Source organism: Rhinopithecus bieti, unplaced genomic scaffold (assembly GCF_001698545.2).
Source record: "Rhinopithecus bieti isolate Rb0 unplaced genomic scaffold, ASM169854v2 scaffold_4553, whole genome shotgun sequence".
In the NCBI taxonomy this organism is placed as follows: Eukaryota; Metazoa; Chordata; class Mammalia; order Primates; family Cercopithecidae; genus Rhinopithecus; species Rhinopithecus bieti.
In genome coordinates this window covers 5,933,434-5,960,411 of record NW_016804694.1, presented here as the reverse complement: position 1 = coordinate 5,960,411, position 26,978 = coordinate 5,933,434, and the positions used below count along the sequence as shown (strand labels likewise).

The 26,978-nt window shown below is 46.7% G+C and overlaps 2 protein-coding genes across 6 annotated transcripts; both read right to left on the bottom strand.

The window, feature by feature from the left end:
* Positions 1–1,053: 1,053 nt before the first annotated feature.
* On the bottom strand, positions 1,054–13,369 carry APOBEC2 (apolipoprotein B mRNA editing enzyme catalytic subunit 2). The gene is made up of 3 exons (XM_017870183.1): positions 13,084–13,369; positions 4,842–5,406; positions 1,054–2,665 (listed from the first exon to the last, which is right to left on the bottom strand). The coding sequence occupies exons 1-2, from the start codon at positions 13,212–13,214 to the stop codon at positions 4,863–4,865; spliced, it is 675 nt and encodes a 224-aa protein (XP_017725672.1). The 5' UTR covers positions 13,215–13,369; the 3' UTR covers positions 1,054–2,665; positions 4,842–4,862.
* An 8,870-nt stretch (positions 13,370–22,239) lies between these two features.
* TSPO2 (translocator protein 2) lies at positions 22,240–26,816 on the bottom strand. Of its 5 annotated transcripts, XM_017870173.1 has the most exons (5): positions 26,667–26,816; positions 26,310–26,427; positions 23,411–23,603; positions 22,880–23,021; positions 22,240–22,638 (listed from the first exon to the last, which is right to left on the bottom strand). In XM_017870173.1, exons 3-5 carry the CDS (start codon positions 23,581–23,583, stop codon positions 22,441–22,443), a joined length of 513 nt encoding a protein of 170 aa, XP_017725662.1. In that variant the 5' UTR covers positions 23,584–23,603; positions 26,310–26,427; positions 26,667–26,816; the 3' UTR covers positions 22,240–22,440. The 5 variants fall into 5 exon arrangements, with proteins under 5 accessions (XP_017725662.1, XP_017725663.1, XP_017725660.1 ...); XM_017870174.1 differs by lacking the exon at positions 26,667–26,816 and having other exon boundaries at positions 26,310–26,564; XM_017870171.1 differs by lacking the exons at positions 26,310–26,427; positions 26,667–26,816 and adding an exon at positions 25,001–25,114.
* Between the last annotated feature and the right edge of the window lie 162 nt (positions 26,817–26,978).

The window sequence follows — 26,978 nt, the reverse complement described above, 5'->3', positions numbered from 1 at the left end:
TATGTGTGTTTGCTCTGGACGTGGGTAATGGAAGATTCACCTACAACTTAATTTCAGACAGTCATACAAAGAGTCCAAGTGGGAGGAGAAACAAAGTGAGAAATAAGAGATAAAACTGGACAAGTCAAAAGGCAGGTTTTTAGAATCTCCTCATGGTGAACTTTGCCCTCTTTTGTCCACTGCGTGGTTTCTGTGATTGAACCTGTCTGAATTTAATCGTGAAAACAAGTGAAATAATATATGTTAAATGCCTGGCAGAGTTCTTAACACAGAGTAGTGACCCAATGAATCAGTGATTCTCAAAAATCCTTATGAACCTTCTTTAAAAAAATAAAGGCCACTTCCTCTCAAAAAATTCTCACATCTGTCATCCCAGCACTTTGAGAGGCTGAGACTGGAAGATGACTTGAGCCCAGGAGTTTGAGACCAACCTGGGTAACATAGTGAGACCCTGTCTCTACAAAAAAAAAAAAATTAAAAATTAACTGGGCATGGTGGTGCACATCTGTAGTTCCAGCTACTCTAGAGGTTGAGGCGGGAGGATGGCTTGAGCCCCGGAGGTTGAAGTTGCATTGAGCTGTGATTGTGCCACTGCATTCCAGTGTGGGCAATAGAGCAAGACCCTATCTGAAAAAAAAAAAAAAATGTGGTGGTGGAGTGGGATGGCCACTTTTGTATTTTTAACCTCCATAGAGGATTTGAATGTACAGCCAACTGGGGTCTAAATATTAGTCCTCATTTCTTCCGAAGCTGCAAGGACCAGTCCTCTGTTGTGGTTATGGTAGGAAAATAAAGTTCATGGATTTAGCCAATGGTTCAGTATCAGAGCTATTTGGGAAACTAGATGTTTTCTTTTTTTCCCCATTACTGTGGTGTTGAGAGTTAAAATGCCAGACTTGCTGTTGATTTTCTCCCTAGAGTGACTTTGGGTCTGTCACAGGACTTGCTGCTTTCCCAAGTATAAAAGAACAACTGTATTTTAGAAGGGGCTGGTTAAAACACCAGAAAAGTACTGATTAAATATGATCTTTGTACCTTAGACTGTGTTCTTATCACAAATCAGCCTGATAAGAGGCAACAGTTTCAAAAAAGTATTGCACTTTTGTATTTCTAGGTGGAACAGACAAATTCTTCATGTTGTTGGGGTAGGGGCAGTGGAGGGTCAAGTTCATTATCAAACTTTTAGATTGAGGCTTTTCTTGAAGCACTGCTTTTGTCCGCATAAAATTGAAGGGAAAAAGGAAGGAGAGATTGTCTAAATACAAAATTTGAAAATGAGAGTGGGGATAAGAAACTTACAGTATTTTGCTTAACTCTGCAATTACAGATGTTCCTCAACTTATGTTAGGGCTATGTCTGGGTAACCACATCTTAAGTTGAGTTCAGTTGAAGAGTATACTGAATGTGTATGGCTTTTGCACTGTTGTAAAGTCAAAGAATTGCAAGACAAACCATTGTAAATTGAGTACCATCTGTAAACCTTAACACAAGTCAAAACATGGATTTTCTAGGCTTCCTTTACTTTTTTAAAGAGATTATGGTTATTATTTTTTTTTTTCCGTGGCGTTTGAGCCTTGATTCTTTAAACAGAACCTAGTCTCATCCAGGACTGGCTGTCAGTGGAATTCTGGGACTCAGCAGGAATGTGATAAAGCACTTTGTCATTTGCCGATAGTAGTCTTGGGTCAAATTCCGACGACTTATCACACTTGAAGCCTGGGGAAAGGAGGCATGTCCTGGTAATCAGGGTGAACACATTATTCCTGGAAACCTAGTTAGAGTTTGGCAGACACCCAGAAATTCACCTGTGAATTTTTGCTTCCACATAGGACTCAAACAAACCTTTAAAAAAAAAAGAGAGACTTGACATCATCCTGCCATTACCGTCAAACATCATGTATTGAATACTTTTAAATGAGTGTATATCTGAACATTAAACTACTACTTTTCACCCACTCCTCTCTAACAAAGAAGCTAGTTGCTTTTTAACTGGCATTTGGGATGTGGCTACCATAGATTTCTCATGCTTTTTGTTCCACCTTCTGCTAGATTACTTGCCTTCAGAGAAGGGAAAGGCTTTCATTTGATTGTCATAAAAAGTCTGTATGGGAGAGTTATTCTACATTGTCTAGGCAAGTCCTGGTTTAACCACGGCTTGGTTCATAGCCTGGGGTGTCCCTGTGTCTGGGACTGGCTCACTGGTCTGTGGCAACTTCCAAATGTTCGAGTTTCTTAAAATCTGGCCACGGGAAAAACACACCACTTCTTTTATTAATGTTGCTGTTTTTCTTTTTTTAAAAAATACCCAACTTAACATAAACTGCATATTTCAGAAATCTAAACCTTGGGTCTGAGGCTGTTTGTGTTAAGCAGCCCCCTTGGTTGAGCAATTAGGACCTTCAGTCCTATAGTTGACTGGAGCCCATGGATGGTTGCATTTCTCTCCTTGCAGGTCACTTTCATCCTTCCCAAGAGCAGCATTAGAGAGAGAGGCACAGCCTAAATGAATTACAGCATGAGAAGTATATTTCAAGTCCTCTAAGGGCCTTGTCCAGTATGATTGGTTGGTGTCAAATGTTGTCCAGCTCCAAATGATATTAGGAAGACAGGCATGTCCCAGATGGCTATACATGTCACTGCTGTCTCTTGGTGGCAACAGGAAGACCTTGGTAAAACAAACAAAACATTACTGAGAGCCCTGCTGACCCCCAACAATGACTCGTTTCTTTTTGAACTAAGGCTTCAGTGTGCCCTTCCCAACAAGTCCCTTAATTTCTCCTCCAGAGTTTCCTTTGGTTTCTGATTTACCCAGGATTGACTAAATCAGAAGCCAGTCTTTTGTTCATGTTTTGATGTAGTTTACACAGAAAAAGCCCCAGAAGAGATCTGCTTTAACTCTGGTCTTTTGACTAAATGTAGGATTAAATACTATTTTGTCATTTTTTTAAAAAAACAAAAGATGAAATAAGTTATATTTGATGAAAGGAGGGTTATAATTGAAGATGTCTAGTAATATTTCATTTAAAATGAATCTGACTTAGATACTTTTTCCTCAGTGATTTATTTCTTTTACTTCTGTTTAGATTAGTATAAGATACAACCCTCAATCCAAAATGTAAACATTTTAAATCTTCTTTGAAATGCTTAATTTTAATGAAAAAAAAAAATCACTGAAAAAAAAAATTTAAAAGCCCTAAGGACTTGCTAGTTAGGCAGCTGGGTCCTTGACTCTGAAAGATGTTTGAAAGGAAAGTATACTGGGATTAAATTTTAAGCTGCCGGTTAAGTCTGTAGAATCTATGTTGGGTTTATAATTACAGTGATAGTACATACACTAAGAACATCTTCAAGGAATTCTAAAAGTTAAATTTTATATTTTCAGAGGGCACCCTCAGAAATCTGTTTTGACTACTGTTCACCACTACCAAGTGTCTTATTTTATGTGAGCAGAGTACCACACAGTATACCCTACCATAGGCTCACTGACTTCACTGACTGAGTCCTGCTTTTTTAAAGAAATGGCTGAAAGTTGTATCTTCATGGGTTGGCAAATGCTCGGCTTGAGAATGATCAGGTGCCCATGCACATGTCTGATAGAAAACACCTGTCAGCATCAAGTCCTGGAACACTGATATTATTTCCTAAACGTGTCTATGAAGTGACATCTTCTCTTAAGCGTGTTAGGAGTGAGAAAGACGAAAAGTAAATTATCTTCATGGACGCATGTTGTTTTCATGTTTTAGTAATATGTGAGTTGTTGCAGAATTAAAGTTGGGTAAGAGTGTCATGAGGACCCCTCCTCTATTACTGGAAGATTTTGATCAGTAACTGAGACCTTGCAAAGGGGGCTTAGTCATAGCATTTCTGTAGGCACAAAGTCCATCAGACTAAATGCAAAAAAGGATAGTAAAGGATCGTTTAGCCCTCTTTCCTGAGGGTAATTGGCCTGTTTCTGTTAGAGTTTAATTTACCCTCAGCAAGGGGCCAAATTGGCCTTAATTGTGTCCTAATTATTTGCTTAAATAGCTAATCTTTCTCCTATCACCTCTTGATATCTGTGAGAGGTTACTTCTGAGCTGCTGCCTAATTTACAAACATCTTTTTTAACTCTTTAAATATTCCTGCATGGACTAGCTTGTTACTATATTATCCCCATTCCTGCATTCGACATCCTTCGTGAATTCTGCTGAGGTCTTCTCAACATAAGGAAAATGTTCTCGTATTATATTTTCACTCAGCAATTATTGGTCTCCTTCAAAGTGTAGCCATTTGTTTGAAAACATGAAAGCAGGTCTGGCTAAAAAAAAGTTAAATACCAGTCCATTTGGGGAATTTCAAAATTACCATAAGTGAAAAAATTGCCCCTGAAGGACTAAAAAACGTTCATTAGAGAAAAATGGAATGGTAAGATTGCCAGTGGATATGGGAGCGGGACATCTAGAAGGTGTCTAGAGTTAGTAATCTCTGACATGTACATGGGGGCATACTCAGAGGATTTCAGTATCTTCTCTGCTGTGGTTCAGTAGCAGGTCCTTCTACCATCTCAGTCTTACCAAAGAAAGTCATCTTGTCTCATAAAAGTTTTAGGATTCCTGTCAACCTTGAGTATTCTAAGTTAGGGGAAAGTTACTTTGATACGAAAGTGTGGGAGGGAAAAGTTTAGAGAGGGATTCAGAGTAAGGAGACATGATGTTCTAAACTATTTTTACAACCAGTCAAAAGCAGAGAAATGAAACCCTTCCAAAGGAAAATCAGATGTATCACTCATTCTCCCTGACCTCACACCTTCTATTGGAGTTAACATCATAAAGTGATGGTGCCATGGCACCAGGAAAACTCACGTGAGGCCGAGCCCAGTTGCCCTACTTCAGGATGTCTGCCAGCTTCTCCTCGTAGTATAGGAAGTTCTCCTGAACGTCCTCCCAGGGCTGAAAGGCCTTGGATTCACCCTCTTCTTGCTCCACAAAATTCTGCCAGACGTATTCGAAGTCCTGGGGCTTCATGATGCGCAGTTTACAGCCAGCCTCCTTCAGCTTCTTCAGAGCAGCCTGGATCTCCGGCTCCTCCCACATGAAGAGTCGCCCCACCAGAATGAGCAGACGCAGGTTCTTGGTCTTGCTAAGGGTTTTGGTAATGCGGTCAGCGCACGCTGCACAGGGGCTGGAGGACACATACCAAGTGACATTGTACCGCACGGCTGGGTCGAAGGCTGGCAGGATGGTGTTGAAGAAAGCTTCCTCTGCATGGGCAGCCGCATGTTCATCCTCTAGGTATCCCCGAGATGCCTGCACTTGGCCCCCCTTGCTCTGTGCTTCAACCACATAGCAGAGGAAGGTCTTGTTCCTCCCGGAACTGTACTCCACATTCCGGAACTGGAATTTAAAGAAGTTGGCAGGCAGCCGTTCTCTGTAGGTCAAGGAGACAAAAGGACAGGAAAGAATGATAAGTTCTTGTTTCTAGAACCAGCCTAGAGTAGGTAGCTCTTCCAGATCAGTATTTCAGATATGCATTCACTCTTACTAGAAATAGGTCTTGCCTGTGGTAACATGAGTGACCAAAAAAAAAAAAAAAAAAGTATTAAAAAATCCAAAAGGGTTTTTCTGAAGGAGAGGAGAATTTGGATTGAGGTGTGCATTCTGGTCACCCTACTAGGAAGGGTCTCCAAACATTGTCTCCACCATCTCTCTTCCAGCACAACACACCCCTACATTTCTAAATCATTGAATCTTTAACCTGCCTATACCTTAGAATCACCTAGAAGACTTAAGATTAATGTTAATGCCTGGGCCTCATGCCAAACCAATTAAATCAGAACATGTAGAGAGTTGGTCTAAGCATCAGTATTTTTAAAAAGCTCTTTGGATGATTTCAATAAGTGGCCAGGTAAGTAGCAAGCATATAAAATTTCTCAAGACAGAACAAGACAAACATTTTGCAGAACATTTTATGCTATCTTTTCTCTCCTTGTAACTCCTGTAAATTGCATCTTGGCGTGAAATGGCCTAAAACTTGCAATACCATGCTCTCCTAGTGACTACTTCTCAAGTCTGTGTTAACTTTCAGGTAAAGGGATTGTCACATGGTAAGTGTCCAAGAAATTTTGTCTGTGAGGCCAGACTACTCAAGGGTATCTTGGGATAATTAAGCCTGTATTTAGTATTGAGTCACTTCAAAATCTTAAAGGACTTGGTGTCTGCCCTCCAGATGCTTATAATTTAGCAGCTAGATTGCAGCTGGACAGAGAAGATGTGAATGAAACAGCTGAGAACATTACAAGACTGCTAAAATTGAATAGGTACAGTAGGGGAAGTATTATGAAGGTTCTCGAAAGTATAGCCTTGATTCAGGAGGCAGTAGAGAATTGTTACAAGTTCTTGAGAAGAAAAACAATAAAAGTGATGTCCATGCAAGATTACTGTGGTGGCAATAGGCATATGGTGTGAAGCTGAGGAAAAGCCTCAAATTGAACAAGTCCAGTAGGTGTCTTAGGACACTAGACTTGGTGATGAATTGTGTGGGTGCCTTTGAGGAGGAGATGGATGGTTAGGAAATGAAAACAGCAGGATTTTTTTTTTTTCCAGAACATTCTACCATCAGATTTGTTTAAGTAGCATGATAGGTCTAAGTATCATATTTAACTATAGCGCGAAAAGGCCAGGAATTTTGAAAATTTTGGTAATAACAAGGAGAAGAAAAAAGTTGAAGATTGTTTTTACTTTTATGTGTATGTGTGTGTTTTTCTAAAACAGGCAAGATTTGTGCAAGTTTGCAGGCCAAAGAAAATGAAGTTTTAATAGGAGAGATGAAAAATGTCAGGAGAGGAGGAGATGAGTACCAGCTAGAAAGACTCAATGTTTTCCTTTTTAAAAATGTAATCTCTCTGGCTACCCCAAGAGATAGCTATGGCACCATTGATTCTACTATTGCCTATCTCCACCTCTTCTCTTTACGCAAAGAAGTCACCAGACTCCTTGGGCTGCAGGGGAATCCCTGGTATCCCAGGGCCTTGGCTGCCTAGGGATAAGCAGCAGATGCCAAAGATATGAGTAAACTTGACTTATTTCCCTGCAGGATTCCCTCACCCCCGCCCATCACCAAAATGTGTCCACCACCCAAGTTTCCATGTCCCTTGCTGTCAGGTTCGTTTTCCACTGTGGAGATGGATGTGTTTGAGGACCCAGCCCCAGGATTCCTTCAGGTACTATACTTAGCTCTCTAAGCCCCTCTGTGACTAGTTGGAGGTGTTTATTGTTTACTTAACATTTTAGGAGAATGGATCGCCTGATGTTTCCCTGCTCCTCTTCTCAATCCCTGTTAGGCATTCACTTATAGTGAGTGCTCCCTAAAGGTACTCACCCTACCAGACCACTCCTGAACTTTACCAGTTGCCAAATGATCCCTTCAGTTCCTAGAGTGCCTTTTTGCTTTTGAGAAGCACAGAGCTTACCTTTCCTGCCCAAACTTGCTCTTCAAGCCCTTTTGCCCCCCTCCCCAAGTCTAATCCAGGGCCACCTATATGATGGATTGTCAGATGGAACCCTTGCAAGTATTCATGGCTACTCAAATAGCTTGGAGGCTTAAACAGAAGTTGCCGTGTGGTCCCTCTTTTCCTTCTGGAGCTCCCAAAAGCACAGCTCCAACTTTGCTCAGTATAGTTCAGCTGAAAGTATGAATTTAGGCCAGTGTGAATTTGGCCCAGCATGCAATTGCAAATTGGCTTGGATGGTTGTGAGGTGACTGTTTCTTTCTGCCCTTCTTAAGCTCTGACATTTTCCCCTTCTCCTCTTCCCTAGGCAAGAGGAGAAGACCCAGAGAAACTTGAAACCTCAGGGAGAGGAAGAAAGGTCATCTCTATAAATACCTGTTTCCGACCCCTCTGGCGAGCAGCCCTAGAATCTACTCTGTCCCTCAGCAGAGCCTTCTGGACTAGATGCCTCAGGAAAAGAAGTGCTTTCAAGGAGCAAAGGAAAGGCAGGGAAGGTTTGGTTCCTAGTCGTTCCCTTGGGCTTGCTCAGAGACTAAACTTGCTTGATTTCTGAATGGGTTTCTTGGTCTTCTAGAAGGAGCAAAAAGGTCAGATGAGATTCTTTAGGCCTCTCACATGCTGAAATAGCTAGGTCCTGGGGGAAAACCAGGAGAACAGAGGTAGTAGAGGTCTGGAATTTCTCCAGCGAGCTAGACAACATGGCCATCTCGGGCAATTTTGTAGACTCACAGAATAAATTAACACTATTATGCCCACTAGTGGAAGGAAGTAAATAATGACACCTGACTCGTTAAATAATCACCAGCAGGTTTTTTAAAGTAGCATGATAGGTCTAAGTATCATACTTAACTATAGTCCTTTACATTTAACCCAGAAAATATTTTACCAGTAAAGGTGTGTGTGTGTGTGTGGTGGTGGTGGGTTGGGGGTGGGGGTGGTGGTGGTGGTCAGGAGAGAGATGCTGGTAGTAGATTTCTTTCCCTGATCCAGTTACTTCCTCATACATAGAAATCGACAGCCTGATTTCTATTCCCTCTCCCCAGCCTCTAATAGCACCTTGTTAAGCACCATTTCCTTGTACTTTCTGCAAACAAGGCCAGTCACACTTCATCTACTTAGACCCAGGCTACTGGGCATTTCAATTCACTTGGGAGGAAACAGAGAGTCCAAATATCTATAAAAAAAAAATGGGAAGATAATCTGCTTGATGGAGGGAGAAGGAATGTGAGTAAATGTAATACATTTTTCTCAGGTTCACATTCAAAACATTTGAATTTTCTAAGCATAAATCTATACTGTGAAAAGAAGCAACCCAGAGGGCAGTTGAAGCTGGGCTGAGATTAAACATTTGCTCCAGAATAATCCATGAGTGGAAAAATCTACTCACAGGTTATTATGTGTTGACTTGTTTCAGCTTTCCCTCACTAGACCTACTGGTGACTGGCGTGAAAGAGGGAGGATTGCTGGTTTCACTGGCCTTCTGCTTTCTCAGAGCACTTTTCCAAGCAGATACCAAGGAGTAGGCATAATCAGAAAGAGTAGTAAGAGCAGGAGCAGAGTGTTCTAGCAGCCTGACTCCCTAGAACTGAGAAGGGAACTCCGGATTGTGGGACTGGATGGGATTTTGCCCAAGGGAAGCCCTGGACTTGTCTGTTTTCCCTGGGAGGCATGGTCTTTACACCTGAGCTTTGACCTGCTCCCAACCCACTGTGGAAGGCAGGTTGGTCAGAGTCAGTGAGTTGCCTTCTCTTCTTGATGACACACCACCCAGTGTGCTCCAGAGGCCAGGGTGAGGGTAAAGGGCTGTGTCTGGTGTTAACTGATGTCGAAGTCCCTTCACTCCTTATCTCACCCTTCTCCTCTGGACACTGCCTCTCTGTGTTCCTTACATGGCCAGAGTAAACTACTGGTAGCTAAAGAAGTGGTTGGAAGAAGAATCACTCTGTGTGCCATTTATCTTTGTTCCATAATAATCCCTTGGATAGGAGGTTCTGCTTTCTGTAGAAACATATACAACATAACTAGAGACAAAGCCAAGCTCACATCAAGGGTGTTGCCAGGCAGAATCACAGTCTCTTCTCACTGGGTTGGAAAGCTGGGGAGCAACCAGCTCTGGTGCCCCAGAGCTCCACTAAACATGCTGTGTCCAGAAGCAGGCATGAGCCAGGGGAATTCTTACCTAAGCCTCCTACTGCTGGATCTTCATACACCCTGAGCTGCTGTCTTCAAGAAACCCTCCCCCAGTTCACTCCCTATCTTGTCTGACAGAGAGCCTAAAAACCACACAAGAGGTTCTTATTCATTAGGTCATTCATTTATTCAACAAATACGTATTGAGTACCTATCAGGAGCTTGGTGCTAAGGATAAGGCAGTGAAAAAGACAAAGTGCCATCCTCATAGAGGTTGAATACTAACGGGGGAAACGGGCAGTAAATGATCAACTCCTATTCAGTAAATATAAAAAGAATCCTCTCTGGTCTTTTGGATGCAGTGTGATGATTTGGAGTCAGACAGTCCTGGGGTTCACATCCTACTCCATCTACAAGCTTTGGCCATATGACTTAATCCCTCTGAGGTTTAGTTTCCTCACCTGAAAGAGTGAATAATCCAACTTCTAAGGTTTTGGACAACAGTAGACACTCAAAGCTAGTCTGGCACAGTGGCTCATGCCTGTAGTCCTAGCACTTTGGGAGGCTGAGGCATGAGGATTGCTTGAAGCCAGGAGTTTGAGACCAGCCTGGGCAACACAGTGAGAACCCATCTCTATAAAAAGATACAAAAATTAGCTGGACGTGGTAGTATTCACCTGTAGTCTTAGCTACTCAGGAGGCTGAGGCAGGAGGATCACCTGAGCCCGGGAGGTTGAGACGACAGTGAGCTGTGATTGCACCACTGCACTCCATCCTGGGCAACAGAGCAAGAAGCAATACCCCATCTCCAAAAAACAAAAAGGAAATTGATGTATGATACATATGATGCCTTCTCCAGGTGTCAAATTATATCCTTTGGAGCTCCATCTTAAGCATTACCAAACTCGATCCATTTTCCACTGCTCTTCTCACTTTCAGAGGTTTCTGGTTTTCAGTGGTGTGCTGGTAAGTGTAACGCTCAGCTCTCTGATAGAAGGAAGAATCCTTGATTTCTAAAGTTTGCTGATTTCCATAAGGTAAGTACTCCCATTATGGAGATTTCAAGCTCCCGAGGTGATATCACTGGATGCAGAGTTGGGAAGAGACTTGTGAACCAACAGGAGCTGGCTTCAGCACGCTATGGCAGTCTTAGGCCCTTTTCCAGAACATTCTACCATGTTACTGTTAATGTGCTCAGTTCCACTTTCTATCCTGAATGCCCTATTCAACCATGAACTGGACATCTCTCCTTCCTACCAGCTACCCCCTCCTCATGTCAGACTGTTTCCTGAAAAGCCACCTGCTCTTCTGCTAGTTTGTGGCCCAAATATAAGGAGCACTAAAGATCTTCCCTATTGGAGACCAGGCTAGAAAAGGAGCTGCTTTGGTGACCCCCTTGACTCCAAGAGGGAGTCATGGAGTGAATGCATCTCAAGAGGGAAGGAGAGGAAAACTGTTCCCTCACCCTGTCCCTGTACAGACCCAGCTGCACCTCTGGGCTATTTTAAGCCATCTGTTTACCCAGAGGAGCCCAGGAGACAGCTCTCCACAGCTGTTACTTGTGGCCAGGAAACACTCAGGGCTCTACCTCCCACCTGAACTGCTCACAGAATGCTCAGAACGCTGCCCCTTCTGTGCCTCTTTTTCTGAGCCTTGGGTCCTAAGAAGCCTCTGATCCTCTCTACTTCCCAGATGGAGATAATGTGGAGCTCTGGGAAACCTGGAACCCAGAATGAATAAGAGACCAGTAGAAAGGATACTTTGCTGGGAGTCAGAAGATGTGCCCAGTTCTGTGGTTTCGGACATATCATTCAGTCTCCCTGAGTGTCAGTTTCCCCCTCTGTAAAGTGACAATAATACATCTCCTCCTACCTTGTGCTGAGTGTTGAATGGTCTCATGTTCATGAAACTATGTTGTGATTATAAAGCCCTGGACAAATAGAAGTTATATCAGGGGACTTAACCCTTCAGGATCCATTGCTCTGGGACCCCCAAAGCATGTTTAGCTCAACAAACAGTCTAATTCTGTTCTTGACCCACCTTGCCTCTGTGTTGGAATGCCACACAGAGTGTAGTGTGCACACGCGTGTGTGTATGACTAAGGATAGTGTGTACCAGCATGCTTGAGTGTTAGAAAAAGGCTCTCCTTCCATAAGAAAGCCACTGGAATTGAGGACTGTCCTGGCCAGGCTGCCCTAGGCTTTCCCTGTGTCTATATTAATCTGTGCCCAGCTGCTCCCTTAATCCTAGGATGAGGGTGAGATTAGTTGGGTGGGCATGGGCAAATGGAAGTTCAGGGGCTACTCTTGCCTCAGGAAATAGGATGCATTTTCCCTTAGGTTCTCTTGGAAATCAGAAAACATCTGAGCTGGAAGGGACCTTACTAGTATAGGTTCTTCATGTTGTAAGTGCTAAAACTGTGGCTGACTGGAAAATCACTTGCCAAGCTTGAAATATCAAGTCCAAATTGCCATTCAGGGCTTCCTTTCCCCCTTGAAAGCATCATGCCTCCTTTCTTCCTGAAACTTCTCTTAGTCTCGCACCCACTCTGCCTGTGGGCATTCCTGGAGACCCCATGAAGGAAACGTTTGGTTCAGGGAGGAAATGTGGCCTCATAGATTCCCTTTATTCTTTGCTCAGGATTTAGCAGGGTCTTCCACTACAGGAATAGAAAGGGAAGAGGAAGAAGCCTACTTAGTTTTCTTCCTGGAGATGGCATAATCTGGATAAGACAGAGGTACCCTGCACACAGCCCCCTCCTCGCAGTCTGTAGAACCTTTTCTTTGGGTCCCATTTCCTCTAGGCAATGCCTGAGCATGTTGGAACAGCTCCTGTGTCCATAAGCTCCTGGGCTGCGTTATCTGCATGTAATTTCCCTGTTTCTCTATGGGATAGCCCCTGAGGAGACTCAGAATAGATTTAATACGAAAAAAAGCTGCTTCTGAGTCTTGGGAAAGGATGGATCTATCTTTCCTGTCTTGGGAGCTTCTACTCCAGGAAGAAGCTCTAAAGAAAGGGCTAGAGGCCTATGGCTAGAGGAGAGACCCACTCAGGAACAGAGAGAGAAGTTGAGGGGAAGGGGTGCTTTGACTGGAGCCACATATAGATGTGCCAGTCTCATCATCTGTCCTCACCAAACTCCCTGGGACTAAGCCTCTACCCAGAGAGGCAGGTGGCTGTCCCAATACCAGGAGGCCTGAAGGGTGGTTTTATTCTCTGGACTCTTGCCTCCAAGGAGCTCCTCCTACCTCTCCCTGATTAGAGAGCCCAAGGTGTCACCCTAAGAAGCCATGAGAATCTGCTGCTGGGTCCCCTACCACCCCTGCCGTGCCCACTGGTGCACTCTCACTGCTACAGGATTGTAGCTGGCCCTGACGCCTAATAAAATACCATCCTGAATTTCCACAGCCTACCCCAAGCCTGCACTCTTCTAGGGAGCAGAACCCTGGCCCACATCTGAGGCTTACCCTGTGACAATCTCAAAGGGTGGCAGCTCAATCAGCTCTTTCAGCTTCTCAGGGTCGTCCAGGTTCTCCAGATCCTCCCCATTCTGGGAGGCAGTCTCAGCGGCTGCAGCAGCCTCTTCCTTCTGGGCCATGGAGGGTCTGTGGCTCAGGAGTCACTGAGAGAAAGGAGAGGCAGGCAGATCTGGGCCAGGCTCTGGCGGCAGAGTCCCAAGCAGCTGTCAGCAGCTAAATCTGGCTGGGGATGACGGGAAAAGGACCCAGCAGGCCCGACTTCGTGCTCTCCCCACTTAGCCACAGGCTTTATAGCCAAGGCCTCCTGCCCCTCCCCCAGGCTCTCTCCCTCTATCTTTTTTTAATTGAGTGACGGCGGGTGCTGGGGTGGGGGAATGGAAAATCTGGCCATTAGTATCCCCTATTTATCAGTAGGCAAAGACAGGAACCTGGCAGGTGGGTATGGCTTGGCCTGCTCTCCTCTCCCTCTCCCTTTCAGCTCACCTCATATTCTCCCCTTTGTTTCCCACCCAACTTCCCTAGCTCCACTGGGGGAGAGTGTGGAAGGGGCCCCAGGGCAGGCATCTTGAGATTTAGGAGGGTGGCCTTCTGAGATATAAGCAGGAGGAGATGTGTGTTGAAAGGAGATGACTGCAAAAAGACCCAGGCCATTTCCTCTGGGGGAACATGGGTTTAGGAAAGGAGGGGCCTGGGAAGAGGTGGGATCAAAACTGACAATTTGGGGAGAAAGTGTGTGAGTTGTGACTCAAAAGCAGCGGGTGCTGATTTGCCTATACAAAGCCATAATGTAATGTCAAATTGATCAGGAGCCTCCCTGAGTAACAACAGCTGCCATTTACTTAGCTCAGAGATTTTGAAATAGGCCAGGCAGTGGGTTTAGGGGGTTAAATGAAATCAGATGTATGCTTGCCACAGCCGTGGGAGGTGATGTGTATTATCCCACGTTACAGGTAAACTGAGACTCACAGAAGTGTGCAGAGCCAGGATTAAAACGCAGGCCTTTGTACTTCAGGCCAAATATTCAACCTCCATGCTATGTGGCCTCACAGTCAGTCTTTTATTCATCTTAACAAATACTTATTGAGCATCTACTCTATGCCAGGTGCTGTTTCAGGTACAGGGAATATGGCAAAAGAACAAAGCAAATGAAAATCCCTGCTGTGACGATTTGTGGAGCTTGAGGGACTGGACAACAAATAAGTATAATACATCATCTATTTGGTGCCGATAAGTGCCAAGGAGAAAAGACAGGAAATGGAAACAGGAAGTGCTAAGAGGTGGGGTTACATCCTTATAGGATGGCCAGGGTGAAGGACTTTGAAAAGGAGACAATTGAAGAAGGTGTTAAGGAGGTAAGGGAACTAATCATTTGGATATATAAGAGGAAAGCATTCCAAGGAAGGGAACAATGTGAGCAAAGGCTCTGAGAAGGGAGCCTTCCTGAGGTGTTTGAGGAACTAGTGAGGACATCTGGATGACTGGAGAGTTCTAAGAGATCAAACCAAAGAGATAACAAGGGTTAAAGGGACCGGGGCCTTATGGGCTGTCATAAGTACCTTGCTTTTTCTCTGAGTGAGGTGGGAAGCCTTTGTCTCTGAACAGATGAGACAGGTGGTCTGAGCACTTGGGAAGAGCAGAGGCAGGGGACCAATGAGAAACCTACTGAGGCCAAAGAGAGATGATGGGGTCTCCTAGAAAAGACCCTGAGCTGGAACAGCAGCAGAGGATGGCTAGATGATTTTTGCAGCTCTCATGATGGGTACTTAGCAGGGGCAAAAGTCTTTGTGTTTAGAGCAGTGCAAACCCTCTAGGCCATTCTTAGGGAAGCAGAAGGAAGGGGTCGGGGTCACTTGTAGGTGAAAAATGAGGAACCTAAGAACACTAGGGAATGGATCTGAAAACAGCTCCAAATGGGTTTGGCTGGTGGAGATGAGAGGGTAGGGCACCCTTTAGAGGGTCTGACTAGAGAAGAGGAGTCAAGATGGCTTGGAAGATTTGGGCTCCCTCCTCCAGAGAGTGAGCAGCAGAGTGCTCTGTTAGTGTGATGCCCAGCATTTTGTTTGCCAGGGATGCTCATGGTTTCTTCCTGTTGTCCAGACATAATTACTAATAGCACCCCTTTACTCCCAAAGGTGTCCCGCTGTGAACAATAAATTATATGGTCCCCTACCTTTTGGATTTACTACTAAAAGCATTTTTTTTTTTTTTTTTTTTTTTTTGAGATGGAGTCTCACTTTGTTGCCAGACTGGAGTGCAGTGGCACGATCTTCGCTCACTGCAACCTCCGCCTCCTGGGTTCCAGCAATTCTCCTGCCTCAGCCTCCCAAGTAGCTGGGACTACTGGTGCGTGCCACCACGCCCGGCTAATTTTTGTGATTTTAGTAGAAACAGGGTTTCACCTGTGTTTCACCGTGTTGGCCGGGATGGTCTCTATCTCTTGACCTCGTGATCTGCCTGACTCGGCTTCCCAAAGTGCTGGGCGGCATGAGCCACCGCGCCTGGCCACTGAAAGCATTTTTATCCACATCTTATTTTTTCAAACATTTTTCCAGGGAATAAAGCACAGAGTAGAGGTAATAGTTCCTGTGTCCACAATAAAAAGACAGTGGCAGCTGATAAACTGCAAAGAATGTTGTTATGACACAAACATACCACGTTTAAATGCAAAGAGTTTACTTCATTTTCTTGTTCAGTCAACATTTATCAGAGGTTTCTATGTTCCAGGTGCTGTGGTAAATACCAAGAGTACAGAGATGAATAAGGTGCTGCCTCACCAGGGGCTCCCAGCTTTTATTATATTTGGGGCATTAATCAAGCACTCAAGCATGCATTATCTCATTTAGTCCTTACACCAGTCTCACATGGGTGTGAATTATGGACCTCATTTTGCAAGTTAGGGACTTGTGGCTGAGAAAGGTGAAGTGATTTGTATAAGATCACACGGGCTTTGAGTTCAGGTCTTTGGAGCCCAAGTTCAGCCTATTCCCAGGGCTGCGCACAGCTACCTTTGATAAAACATCTCTGAAGCATTATAAATGTGCATCTGTCTACCACTTCCCAGGCCCAGCTATGGTGATATGCCTGGATCAACGGAGGAAGAGTAAAATGTCTTGGGGAGGAAAGCAAGGAGGATGGATCCTTTCAGTTCACTGTTCTCCTGCTAGAAAGACTTCCTCCCTGAGGACAGGGCCTTCTATTTTGGCTGTCATGTATAACCCTGGATTAGGAGGCAAAAAATATTCTATGTTCATATCCCCATCTTAGCCCCTGATTCACTGTGTGATCTTGGACAAATCACTTGACATCTCTGAGCCTCTGTTTTCCCATCTGTGACACAGGCTGTGCTATTGATTTCTATTTCCAAATGGTCAAAAAGCAGAAAATAGGGCGCAGAGTGGGCTTGTGAAGACCACAGGTGAATGGTGTGGCGAGAATGTCCTGCCTCTCCCAACAGCTCAGAGTGAATGGTGCACAGGTGGTCTCAGCCTGGTCCTTTCTTAAGAGTTGTCCCCTTTCTTCTATCTTACTTATAGACAATTTTCCCTTTGACCTTTGGGAGAGGGCCCTGGGTCTGCCCCCAGACTGATGACTGACAGCTTCCTTTTTCACTGCTGCTTTGAGCCTTCCTCGTCTCCCTACCTGCCATCCCTGGAGGCCCTCTGATCTGCTCTGGCTATTTATGGCACCTCCTGGGGGCCTGAATTCCTGGCTGGTCTCTGGCTCTCCTTTCCAAGTCATACCAGTTTACCCTGCTCACCCCAGAGTGCAACAACTAATCTGGGGGATCAGATGCCAGGAGCTTGACTCCTCTCCCTACAGCTGCCTCTAAACTCTTTAGGACTGGCACACCCCATCCCCAGTGTTAACCCTATTGGGTAAGGTTCTATTGATAGTCCCCGTCCTGCACAGGAGGATACTGGGCAGTAAGGTATTTCATTCAAGGTCACACGTGGAGTCAGTGGGGTGCTGGGATTTGAACCCAAATCTGTCAGCTCCCAAGTTCCATGCTTCTCCTACTGTGTCATATTCCCTGGAATTTAGTAACAAGGAGAGCGACATCCTGACATTGCCCTAAAATATTATGTAGGTTAACTCATTTATTCCTCACAAGGATGTTTGGGGTAGGTACTATTATTATCCTAATTTTTCTGGTGAGGAAATTGAGACCAGAGAGGTTAAGTGACTTGCCCAAGGTGATGCAGCTAGAGAGGGCAGAGCCATGTGCTTCCAGAGTCATGTTTTACCTCCTTCACCATTCAGTCTCAACTGCTGCCAGCACCCCTGAGGCCCAGCTCTGGGAGAAGGGAAGGACAGAGACCAGTGGGAGTTGAAGAGGCTGAGAAGGAGTTCTTGCAGGAAGAACAGACTCTAGGAAGTAACTGGTACATGAAGGTGTGTGTGTGTGTGTATGTGTGTATATATATCTGTGTGTTGGGGGTACAGGTTAAGAGACACCAGACAGCTAGTATCTGGGGACGGAAACCAAAATTGGAATCCTCCCATCCTGTCTCTGCCGGTCCTTGCCCCCTTCTTGTTGGGATGGCAGTGCCTGAAAGGAACTGGGTTAGGCCTGGGATGCACTGCAACATGCCTCTCCCTGTCCCATTTCCCACGGTCATTTCAGAAAACATTCAGAGATTCTAGGAGGTGGTTGAGAAGGAGAGGACAGGGTCAGGCATGGTTGTTCCTTGGATCTTGGCTGGACATGGAGCTGCCCTCATTGGGAAGGGAGCAGAGAGGCCAGGAGGGGGGCTGGTGGAAAATAGAAGCCTCACCAGAGGAAGGTTTAAATTCTCACTCCCTGAAAGAGGATACTTCAGGGATGCATTGATGGAGTTGGTGCTTTATGTGCAGGGACAGCTGGGACCCTAACAGTGCGTTGCCCCAGAGACCCAGCCCAGGCGTGCCTGCCCCTTCGGTCACTACTGAGACAAGGTACACAAACAACAGGCCTTGGGCACCAGACATCCCTCTGGAGGGCAGGAGGCTGCTTCCTCTAGCAACTGCTCTGTTGATGTAAACACGAGGTGTCCAGGGCTTTGAGCAGCCTTGGCCAGTGAAGAGGGGAGGGGGCCAAGGGTCTTCCAGAGTCTGAGGCTGGGATTGGAGAAGGCACCAGAATCACAGGGCAGGGCAGAGTTTACAGTCTTCTGTACAGGACACAATCCTTGCCTTGCCATGTGGGACATGCCACCCTGGGTAAAATGGTGACTCCCGGGACTTTAGTCCTGGTCACCATGGTTTCCATTCCAGTAACTACTCCTGGCACCACCCGGCTACTACGGCTGGCACTTTCAGTCTTTGAAGAAAGTGATCTGATAAGGATCATGTACATTAAGGTGACTAATAGTATTCCTCTTTGAAGGGGTGTTTGCAAGGCCAAAGAACCTACTGGGAGGAGGTGACAAACTACAGTCAACTTTTGAGAGGAGAATTTCAGCCCTTAAGATGAGAAATGTGTTGGAGTAGGTGCAAGTGGAAGAGCTAGGGGGATTTTTTGGTGCTTCTCTTAGCGGATAATCTCTATGTGGGCCGTGGGACCTTGGAAAGGGACAAATGAGGCCCTGATGAATATGACCGAGGCCCTGATATGACCAGGGATGGCTTCCCCTGGCTTCCATATCAGAAGAAGAGCCTAAATGTATGGAGTGTCCTCGACTTTGTAGGGGTTGGGGGAGAAGGAGTCTGGGAGGTGGGTAAATGTTTTGGCGGGCTCTACCTGAGGATAGAAGAGGAAGGTCGATGTCTGAGGAAGTTCTTAGCAAAGTTAGGCTTTGGACTGAGTACCTTGTGAGCTGCTGATGAGAATCAGTGGTAAAATCCTTAAAAGGATTGTGCGCTTGTTTTCTGGAACTACAAGAAAGGGAACCTCTGGGAAGACTCTGAAACTGGGCTTGGGGTGCAGGAGAACCCCAAGAGATAGAGCAGATGGTGGCCGTTCACAAAAGAAAAGAGACTTTGGAGCCCTGGCCCAGGACTGACAACATTCAGGGGCCTCCAGGCTTCTCCTATGCAGCAGCTCTACCTGCCTGTAGGTAGGAGGGGCCAGAGATGTGCAGAATAAATACATCCTGCCCTCTGTCCCGTTCCTAGCCCAGCTGACCAACCTTTGTCCACTGGGCATACACCTACCAGTCTGCCATCTCACCTAGCCCCTCTATGTCTCCATTCTGCAGAAATTGGCAAAGTGAGGAAGAGTGAAGGAAGAGTGAAGGTTTAGAGGAGGAAAGGATGGACTAGGATACAATAGAATGAGATATGACACCTCCTGGATCTGCTGTTTGACCTAGTGCCTCTGCAGCCACTGGACGGGAGATCTGCAGAGCCTTATGATCTTGTCTCTCTCCGACTCACCAAATCAGAGGCAAATGGAAAAATACTGCTTCAGAACAAAAATGTGCACACAATCTGAATGGTGGAATCCTGGGATACACTTGCAAAGAGAAGAGGCAGCTCCAAGTCGATTTAGGCACAGCTCTTAAGTAACAAGAGAGGAGGGCCAAAGGCAGGTGTCCACTAGGCTGGGCTCTGAACTGGGAAGTGGGTAAGGGGAAAGACAAGAGTCCCAGGAAGGTTGGGAGACTGTGGGATTAGAGGCTCCCTTCACCCAGGAACCAGGGAACTGGGGCAGAGGGGGATTTTAAGGACAACTTTGAAGTCAGAGGATAAGAGTTTGAAGTTGGGATTCTGCCCTTTCATGCTGAGTTTCTGCACATGGCCAAAAATCTCTAGCTTGGCTCATGGTGTATCAGGCAGTCATGCCAGCCCAGGGCTTGGGACACTGCCCAAATTAAGCTTTCTTCTAGGGCTAAGTCCAAAGCTAGAGGCATAGGTTAGTGGCTCCAGCTTGCCTTGGGGAGGTCAAAGTAATACCATAGGCATCGTACATCTTCATGGAGGTTCCGCCTAACTTCTAGAATTAGCTGGTAATGAATAAAATTGGTAGCAAATATTACAATGCATATATTATTATAAGATGATGATAATGGTAATGGAAGATAAAGTCTGGAGTACCCATTTGCCAAGATCACACAATGGTAGTAGAGCTGGGGTAAAAACCCATGTATTGTGGGTTCCTAGCCTATCCTCTGTCAATCAGTATTTATAGCTAAAAGTTGCACCAGGTTACCAGTTAATAGATAACAGAGTCAGTATCCAACCCCAGGTTGTTCTGACTCCATGGCCAGAACTGTAAATCACCATACCCTATTGCTCTCACTCCCCAAGATGATCTGATTTCATGGGTCTGGAGTCCCAACAAGTGTCTCAGGAGGTCTCTGGGGCACATTTTGAGAAGCAGTGCCCTGCAGCAACGGGTCTCAGTTTGGTTGCACATTAGAACCAGGAGTTTCCAAAATGATTAAAGCATTTCCGTTCTTTTTTCAGTTGTTCCAGAGTAGGGGTGGGGGTAGGGGTGGCGGCAGGGCGCTGGTCAGCATTTGTTTTTGAAGTATGACAATGTGTTCATCTGTTCATTAAATTAATCAACAAATAAAAACGTACAAGCACCTACTCTGTGCTCTGCCCTGCCCTGGGGCTGGAGATACAAAGGTGGGTGGGACACTGTGTCCTCCTGGGGTGCCTGTGACCTGACCCACTGGGCTGAGCATGTCCTTGGTGGAGGAGGGGAGGCTGCAGACTCCCTCTCTTGGGTGAGCTCTGGAAAGAGCCACTCCCCTTCTCAAATTATGCTGCCCTGCTGGCTTCTCACCTGAGAGCACACAGTTTGTTTCAGCTCTAAAACTCAGCTCACGAAACCTCAGATTGTCAAGGCTAAACGGGCCCTGATAAATGATCTGTGCCCAAAGCACTCAAACTAGCTAGCAGCTGACAGAAGTGCTCAGGAGGTTTTAAATCTAAAGATGCCAAGAGCCCACCCACAACGTTCTCATTTATGGGTCTTGGGTGGGGTCTGAGGAATATGCATTTTTTAAAAAGCTCCATACAGCTGTGGTTCTCAGCCTTGGCTGCACCTGAGGAGGTCTCTGGAAGTTTTAAAAATGTTGATGCTCGGGCCTCCTCCCTGGAGAGGCTGATGAGGATTTTTAAACACTGCTGGTGATCCCATCATGCAGCAGGTGGAGACCCCCTACCGCAAGGTGTCTGGTGCAAGGTGTCTGGGTCTTCCAGCTGACCTTGTTAAAGATTTGAGGAGGCATACTCAGGGGCAGTCACTCCTTGCCATCATCAGGGCTTTGAAACAAGGACAGAAGAAAATCAGAGAAGGGAGGAGACAAAAATTAAAAAGCCACTAAGAAGGTTTAGAAAAAAAGCAAGATAGAAGGCTGAATAAGAAGCTCCTATGAATTCACCTGTCGGCACTCTGAGGCTTAATCTGTTTTTTTTTTTTTTTAATGTTCTTTGCCTTATTCTAATAGTGATTAATTGATGTAAAATAAGAAAAGCATAGGAATGTATGAAAGCAAAAAAGAGGGTCTATAATCTTGTTTATCAGAGATGCATCACATATATATCATACAACCATAGTATATGTTATAACGAGATATTGCATCATAAATCTGATATATAAATTAATGTGTAATCTATATAACCTTAACATGTATAATTAGTACCCCCACTTTTTTTTGAGATGGAATCTCACTCTGTCGCCCGGGCTAGAGTACATTGGCATGATCTTGGCTCACTGCAACCTCCGCTTCCCCAGGTTCAAGTGAATCTCCTGCCTCAGCCTCCCAAGTAGCTGGGACTACAGGTGCGTACCACTGCGCCCAGCTAATTTTTGTGTTTTTAGAGACAGGGTTTCACCATGTTGGCCAGGCTGGTCTTGAACTCCTGACCTCGTGATCCACCTGCCTTGGCCTCCCAAAGTGCTGGGATTACAGGCATGAGCCACAGCGCCTGGCCCCCTAGTACCCTTTTTATAAAGTGTATTTTCTGTTTTGGCTTTTTTGTCACTTTTTAAAAGCCTTTTGTTTTTCAGGCAATTAAACATCTGAGTGCTAAATCTTTATGCCAGGTGGGGAGGCATGTGAGTGGAGGCGAGCTTGTGTGCCCACCCTCCCCCGTGGGCCTTCACACATTCATTCACGCACACACACTCACACACAGGTCCAGAAGCTTCTATCCCACTCTGGCGCTCTAGGCATCATATTATGCATTCAAATACACACTTCACATCATACCTTCAGAGTTACTAATAGGATTTTATTATTTAAGTGTAAAATCAGTTTCCCCCCTCTTTCCCATTTCTCTGATTTCTAAGGAAAAACGGCACCAGGGAACCCAGGAGGGTGGTCCCATTGGGGTGAACCCTAGCTCCACAGCCCTGCTTGCAGACACTTCCTCCCTACCCTGGCCGTCCCTCCTCTCCCGTGCCCGAGGGCCTCAGTCGCTCTTCTCCGTGGGTTGAGGCTGGTGCACTGGACAAAGGCTGTCCCTCCACAGGTGGTAGGTGAGGGCTGAAGTCACGGTGAGCCAGGCTAGGTAGGGCAGCAGTAGCAGGGCAGCCAGTTTGTTGATCGGATGCCAGATCAGTGCTGTGCTCACCACCAGCCCATACAGCAGCAGCAGGTGCAGCAGGGCCTGGGCACAGGGGCCGGGGGTCAGCTGGCTGCCCAAGAACCAGCACCTCCACCTTTCTGCAGTACCCAGCCCAGCCACAAGCTAAGTCCCTGGGGCTCTGTGCACACCATGGAAGTGCAGAGAAGTCTGCCCATCCATTACCTGCCTGCACTCAATTGCTCTGCCAAATTATGTGCTTCTGGGGCCAGATAGTTTCACCCTCTCCCACATTACTTCTGCTACTGATCCCCGTGTGCCTTACCAGACCAGGGTTGTGGACTGTGAAAAAGAGAACCAGGACAGCCCAGCTGATGGTGAGCTGAACAGCATAGAGGCCGAGAGGCAGGGCCAGGGGCCACCCCAAGCCCCCTCCCAGGTCCTTCCACACCAGGTAGGAGGCGTAGCTGTGGAGAGATGGTGGCAAAATCATTCAATGGGAGGTTCCATGGCGAATGGAGGAGGCTCTCTGGCATAAGGACTCTTGGATACCCTTGTGGGCTGAAATGGGGGCGAATGGGTCTAGGCATCATTTAAGGGCCAGGGAGGAAGTTGGTGGGAGGAGCTGGGCACAGCGAGGTTGGGGAGGGGCTGGGGAGACTTAGAGAGGGTGGAAGAAGGGCTAACTGGAACCCCAGGCAGGCGTAGAGGGTTTCTTACTCTCTGGAGGACCCACCATAAGAGGCAAGCCAAAGTGCCTGCCTTTGGAGGCCAATATATGGGAGTAATTCAGATACAGGGGACTTGTTCCCACCCCATTGGGTACCAGGGCCATGTGTGAGAAACAAGTACTCACCCCACAACAGAGTAGATGGCTGTCTGTACAAGCAATAAGACTTTGTGGAGTGGGCACCAGGACAGCATCCTCGGGCCCTCACACCAACCAGCCATGTGATCACGAGTGAACAGCCAGACCAGGATGGGCCCCAGGTGGGGCAGGAGCACAAAGATGGCCCCTTGAAGCTGCATTCACCTTGAGGAGGCAAAATCTGGGGAGGCAGAGAACACGCTAGTGATCAGCCTTCCCCTGCGGCTCCTGGTCTGTCTCTGCCTCCTAACCTGACTCATTTCCTGGCCTGAGCCCCTCAGAGGAGGTCTAGTCATGGAGGTCCTTCCTCTCTCCCTGGCCCAGCTCCAGTCCTGTACCTCTGAGCTCTCTCCAGCCCCAGGCCCCACCTTGCCCATCTCCTGGCTTCCATGGACTTCTTTTCTCCACAGCACTCCTCTGGCACTTGGAGGACACTGCCCAGCACTGGTAACTGCTTCTCAGTGAAAGACCTTCCTCTAAGTGCTTCTGACTCCTGGAGATAAGGTCCTGGGTGACCAGCTTTTCTGCCTCCCACAGTGGGCAGCACTTAGCCAGGTGTGTAGCTGGCCCTCACTGAGAACTGTTCTACCTAAGCTGATCTACCAACCTGGAAAGATCACAATCTGAAGGCAGGAGCCAGAGATTCCTGGGGGCTCTTTTCTAGTCACAAATACGGCAGGCCATCTGTCCCAGGCTTATCTCACCATACTAGACTGGCACACTCATGGGGCACACCCAGGCTTATCTCCTGCCCAAATTCAAACTTGGCCTGTTGACACTGTGGATTCCTTTTTCTGAACCTTTAGCTCTCTTCTACCCCTGGAGCCATGGGGGATGAGCTTCCTGCTCCATCTTTCCATTCCCAGAGTGTCAGGATGTAAGCACAAGCGTTCAGGTTTCTTGTGGCCTGACTTTTCAAGGAAACAACTGCCTGGTCTTTGATTAAAAAGCTGCCATGCTGATTGGCATGTTGCTTTGCATGTCACTTGCATGTGGGACAATGTACAGACCTTCCTACAACCAAGGCCCCTTTTGACACAGAGTTTCATTCTTGTTGCCCAGGCTGGAGGGCAATGGTGCAATCTCGGTTCACTGTAACCTCCACCTCCCAAGTTCAAGTGATTCTCCTGTCTCAGCCTCCCTAGTAGCTGGGATTACAGGCATGCACCACCATGCCTGGCTAATTTTGTATTTTCAGTAGAGATGGGGTTTTGCCATGTTGGTCATGCTGGTCTCGAACTCCTGACCTCAGGTGATCCACCCACTTTGGCCTCCCAAAGTGCTGGGATTACAGGTGTGAGCCACTGTGCCCGGCCTTCATCCATCCTTTTCTGTCAAGGGTCAGGGACACTGGTCCTGGAGGATCTGGGACACAGCTGAGCAGTGCGCCCACCTGTGCATATTTCTACTTTTCTCTGCTCCTCACTGTCCATTTGCTCATCTTCTGCCTTCCTGTTTTTCTACATTTCTGTACAGTGGTGGAGGCCCCCTCCCTGCCCCTCCTTGCCCCCATCCTCTTTTCTCCTGACACCTGCCTCTCCCAGTACCTCCTTGTTCCCAGGCCTGTGCTCCCCTTACCTCTGGCAGCACACCTTCCTGGTGGGGGTCCTGACGACATATGATGTGTGGAAGGCAGAGAAGGGTGGGGCTGGGAGGAGGGTGGTGCTGGGAGGAGGGTGGAGTGGTACTCCCAGCTGGTCTGCCTTTCTCAGATGAGAAGGGTGGTGACACTGGCTGGGAAGTCCAAGTTGCTGTTTCATGGCCCCAAAGAGTTCCTCTCAGGAGGAGCCCCCCTGGCCTACTAGACCCTCCTTGGTGCCTGGCCTCTGGAGGCTACCCCTTGATGGAATGTTTGAGGGTTTGTGGTGAGGGTTTGACACTGAGAGACCTGGCCCTACTGTGACAGCTCAGCCCCCAGTTATAATGCTATTGATGCCTGTGGTCTCTGCATCCCATGAAAACAGCTCTGTGGCCATGGGAGTGAGTGGTATGAGCCTTCAAATTTCTCCAGGAGCCTCCTTATAATTGGGATTGTCCCCAGGAGTGGCAAGCACCAGCTTTGGAAGTGAGTTCATAATCCATGAACACAGCCCCTGGTTATAGCCTCCTGGTTGGCATGACCTTCCTGGCTTAGAACCCTAGCTTGACAGATCTTTCACAAACCCCTAGGACTTTATGTCTCAGAGGAGAAGGCAGCTGACAAGTGGAGGTGGGTGGGGAGTCAGGGAGGAGTGACCTGGCGCCCTGGCAGAAAGTCCTGCCTCCCAGCCTCCCTAAAGAGGGGTAGGGAAGAGTGTCCCTATCTGTTGGCAAAGTCCAGCCTCCTGTGTGACTCAAACAGAGCTTTGTTAAAGACAAACACCCCTACCCCACTCCCTTCGTTCCCTCTGAAAGTTCTGAGCACCCCTTCCTGGCTTGTCTTTAGGCATGAGGTCTGCTTCCCAGGTTGCCTGCTCTCTACCCATTCCTTTGATACATGTCTGCACTTTGGGGTACTGGGCTCCTATGGGAGGTTTATATCACCCTCTCACCTCCACCAGGGAAGGAAGCAGAGGGGAGGGGATTGCAGTCAGAGACAAGAGGCTAGAGAATTATTAACTGAGACAAAAGCAGAGGAAGTTACTTATTTTCTATGGGAGATGATAACTAGTGGCCTGGGGGTGTTCACCACGCCTCCTCAACTGCAGGAGGCCACACCCTGGTGATAACAGTTACCATCTATTGACCACCCATTCAGTGGTGGGCATTTTACATTTATTAGCTCAATAATGACAATTATTATCTCACACAAGGTATATATTTTTATCTGCATTTGACAGACAAGGGAATTGAGGCTCAGAGGACTTAAGTAGCTTGCCCAATATTACATAGCCAACGTGTCGCTCACCTGGGCTCAGTGTCGGTCACTTGGATCCAAAATGCATCCTCTTCCCTCTCAACTTCTTCACTCATTCATTCAAGACATCTTTATTGAACACCTTCTATCTATCAGGCTGTACCAGGAGCTGAGGAGACAGCAGAAAACATGGGAAAAGTTCCTCTCCACAAGGAGTTTTCATTCTGTGGTGCCATCGCTCCTAGGCAGAGTTTCTAAGAACTCGGAATGGCAAATGGCCCCAAAGTTCAGCCATCTCCCAAGCGGTAGTGTTTCTGCCAACTTTGGGTGGGGGAAGTAGAAAGCACCTTGTGTAAGGAACAGCTATGGGTACATCTCAGGTACACCAGCAACTGGTGAGTCATTTACCCTCTCAGTGCCTCCATTATCTTCTCTGTGCAGGGAGCGGGTGGAACTAGATGCTCTCTAAGCTCCCTGGACCGGTTGCATTGGCATCAACTGGGAGCTTCTTTGAGCTGCAGAATCTCAGGCCCCACACTAGACCTACAGAATCAGAGCCTTCATTTTAACAAGATCTCCCAGGTGACTGCGGTGCACATTATAGTTTAAGAAACTCAGATGAAGGTTCCCTCCTCCTCCTGTCTGCCTTTCTAATTTAATAATAGCCTCTGGCTGGGGACAGCCACTCGCCAGCAGAGGGCACTGTAGGGAGGGGTTTCA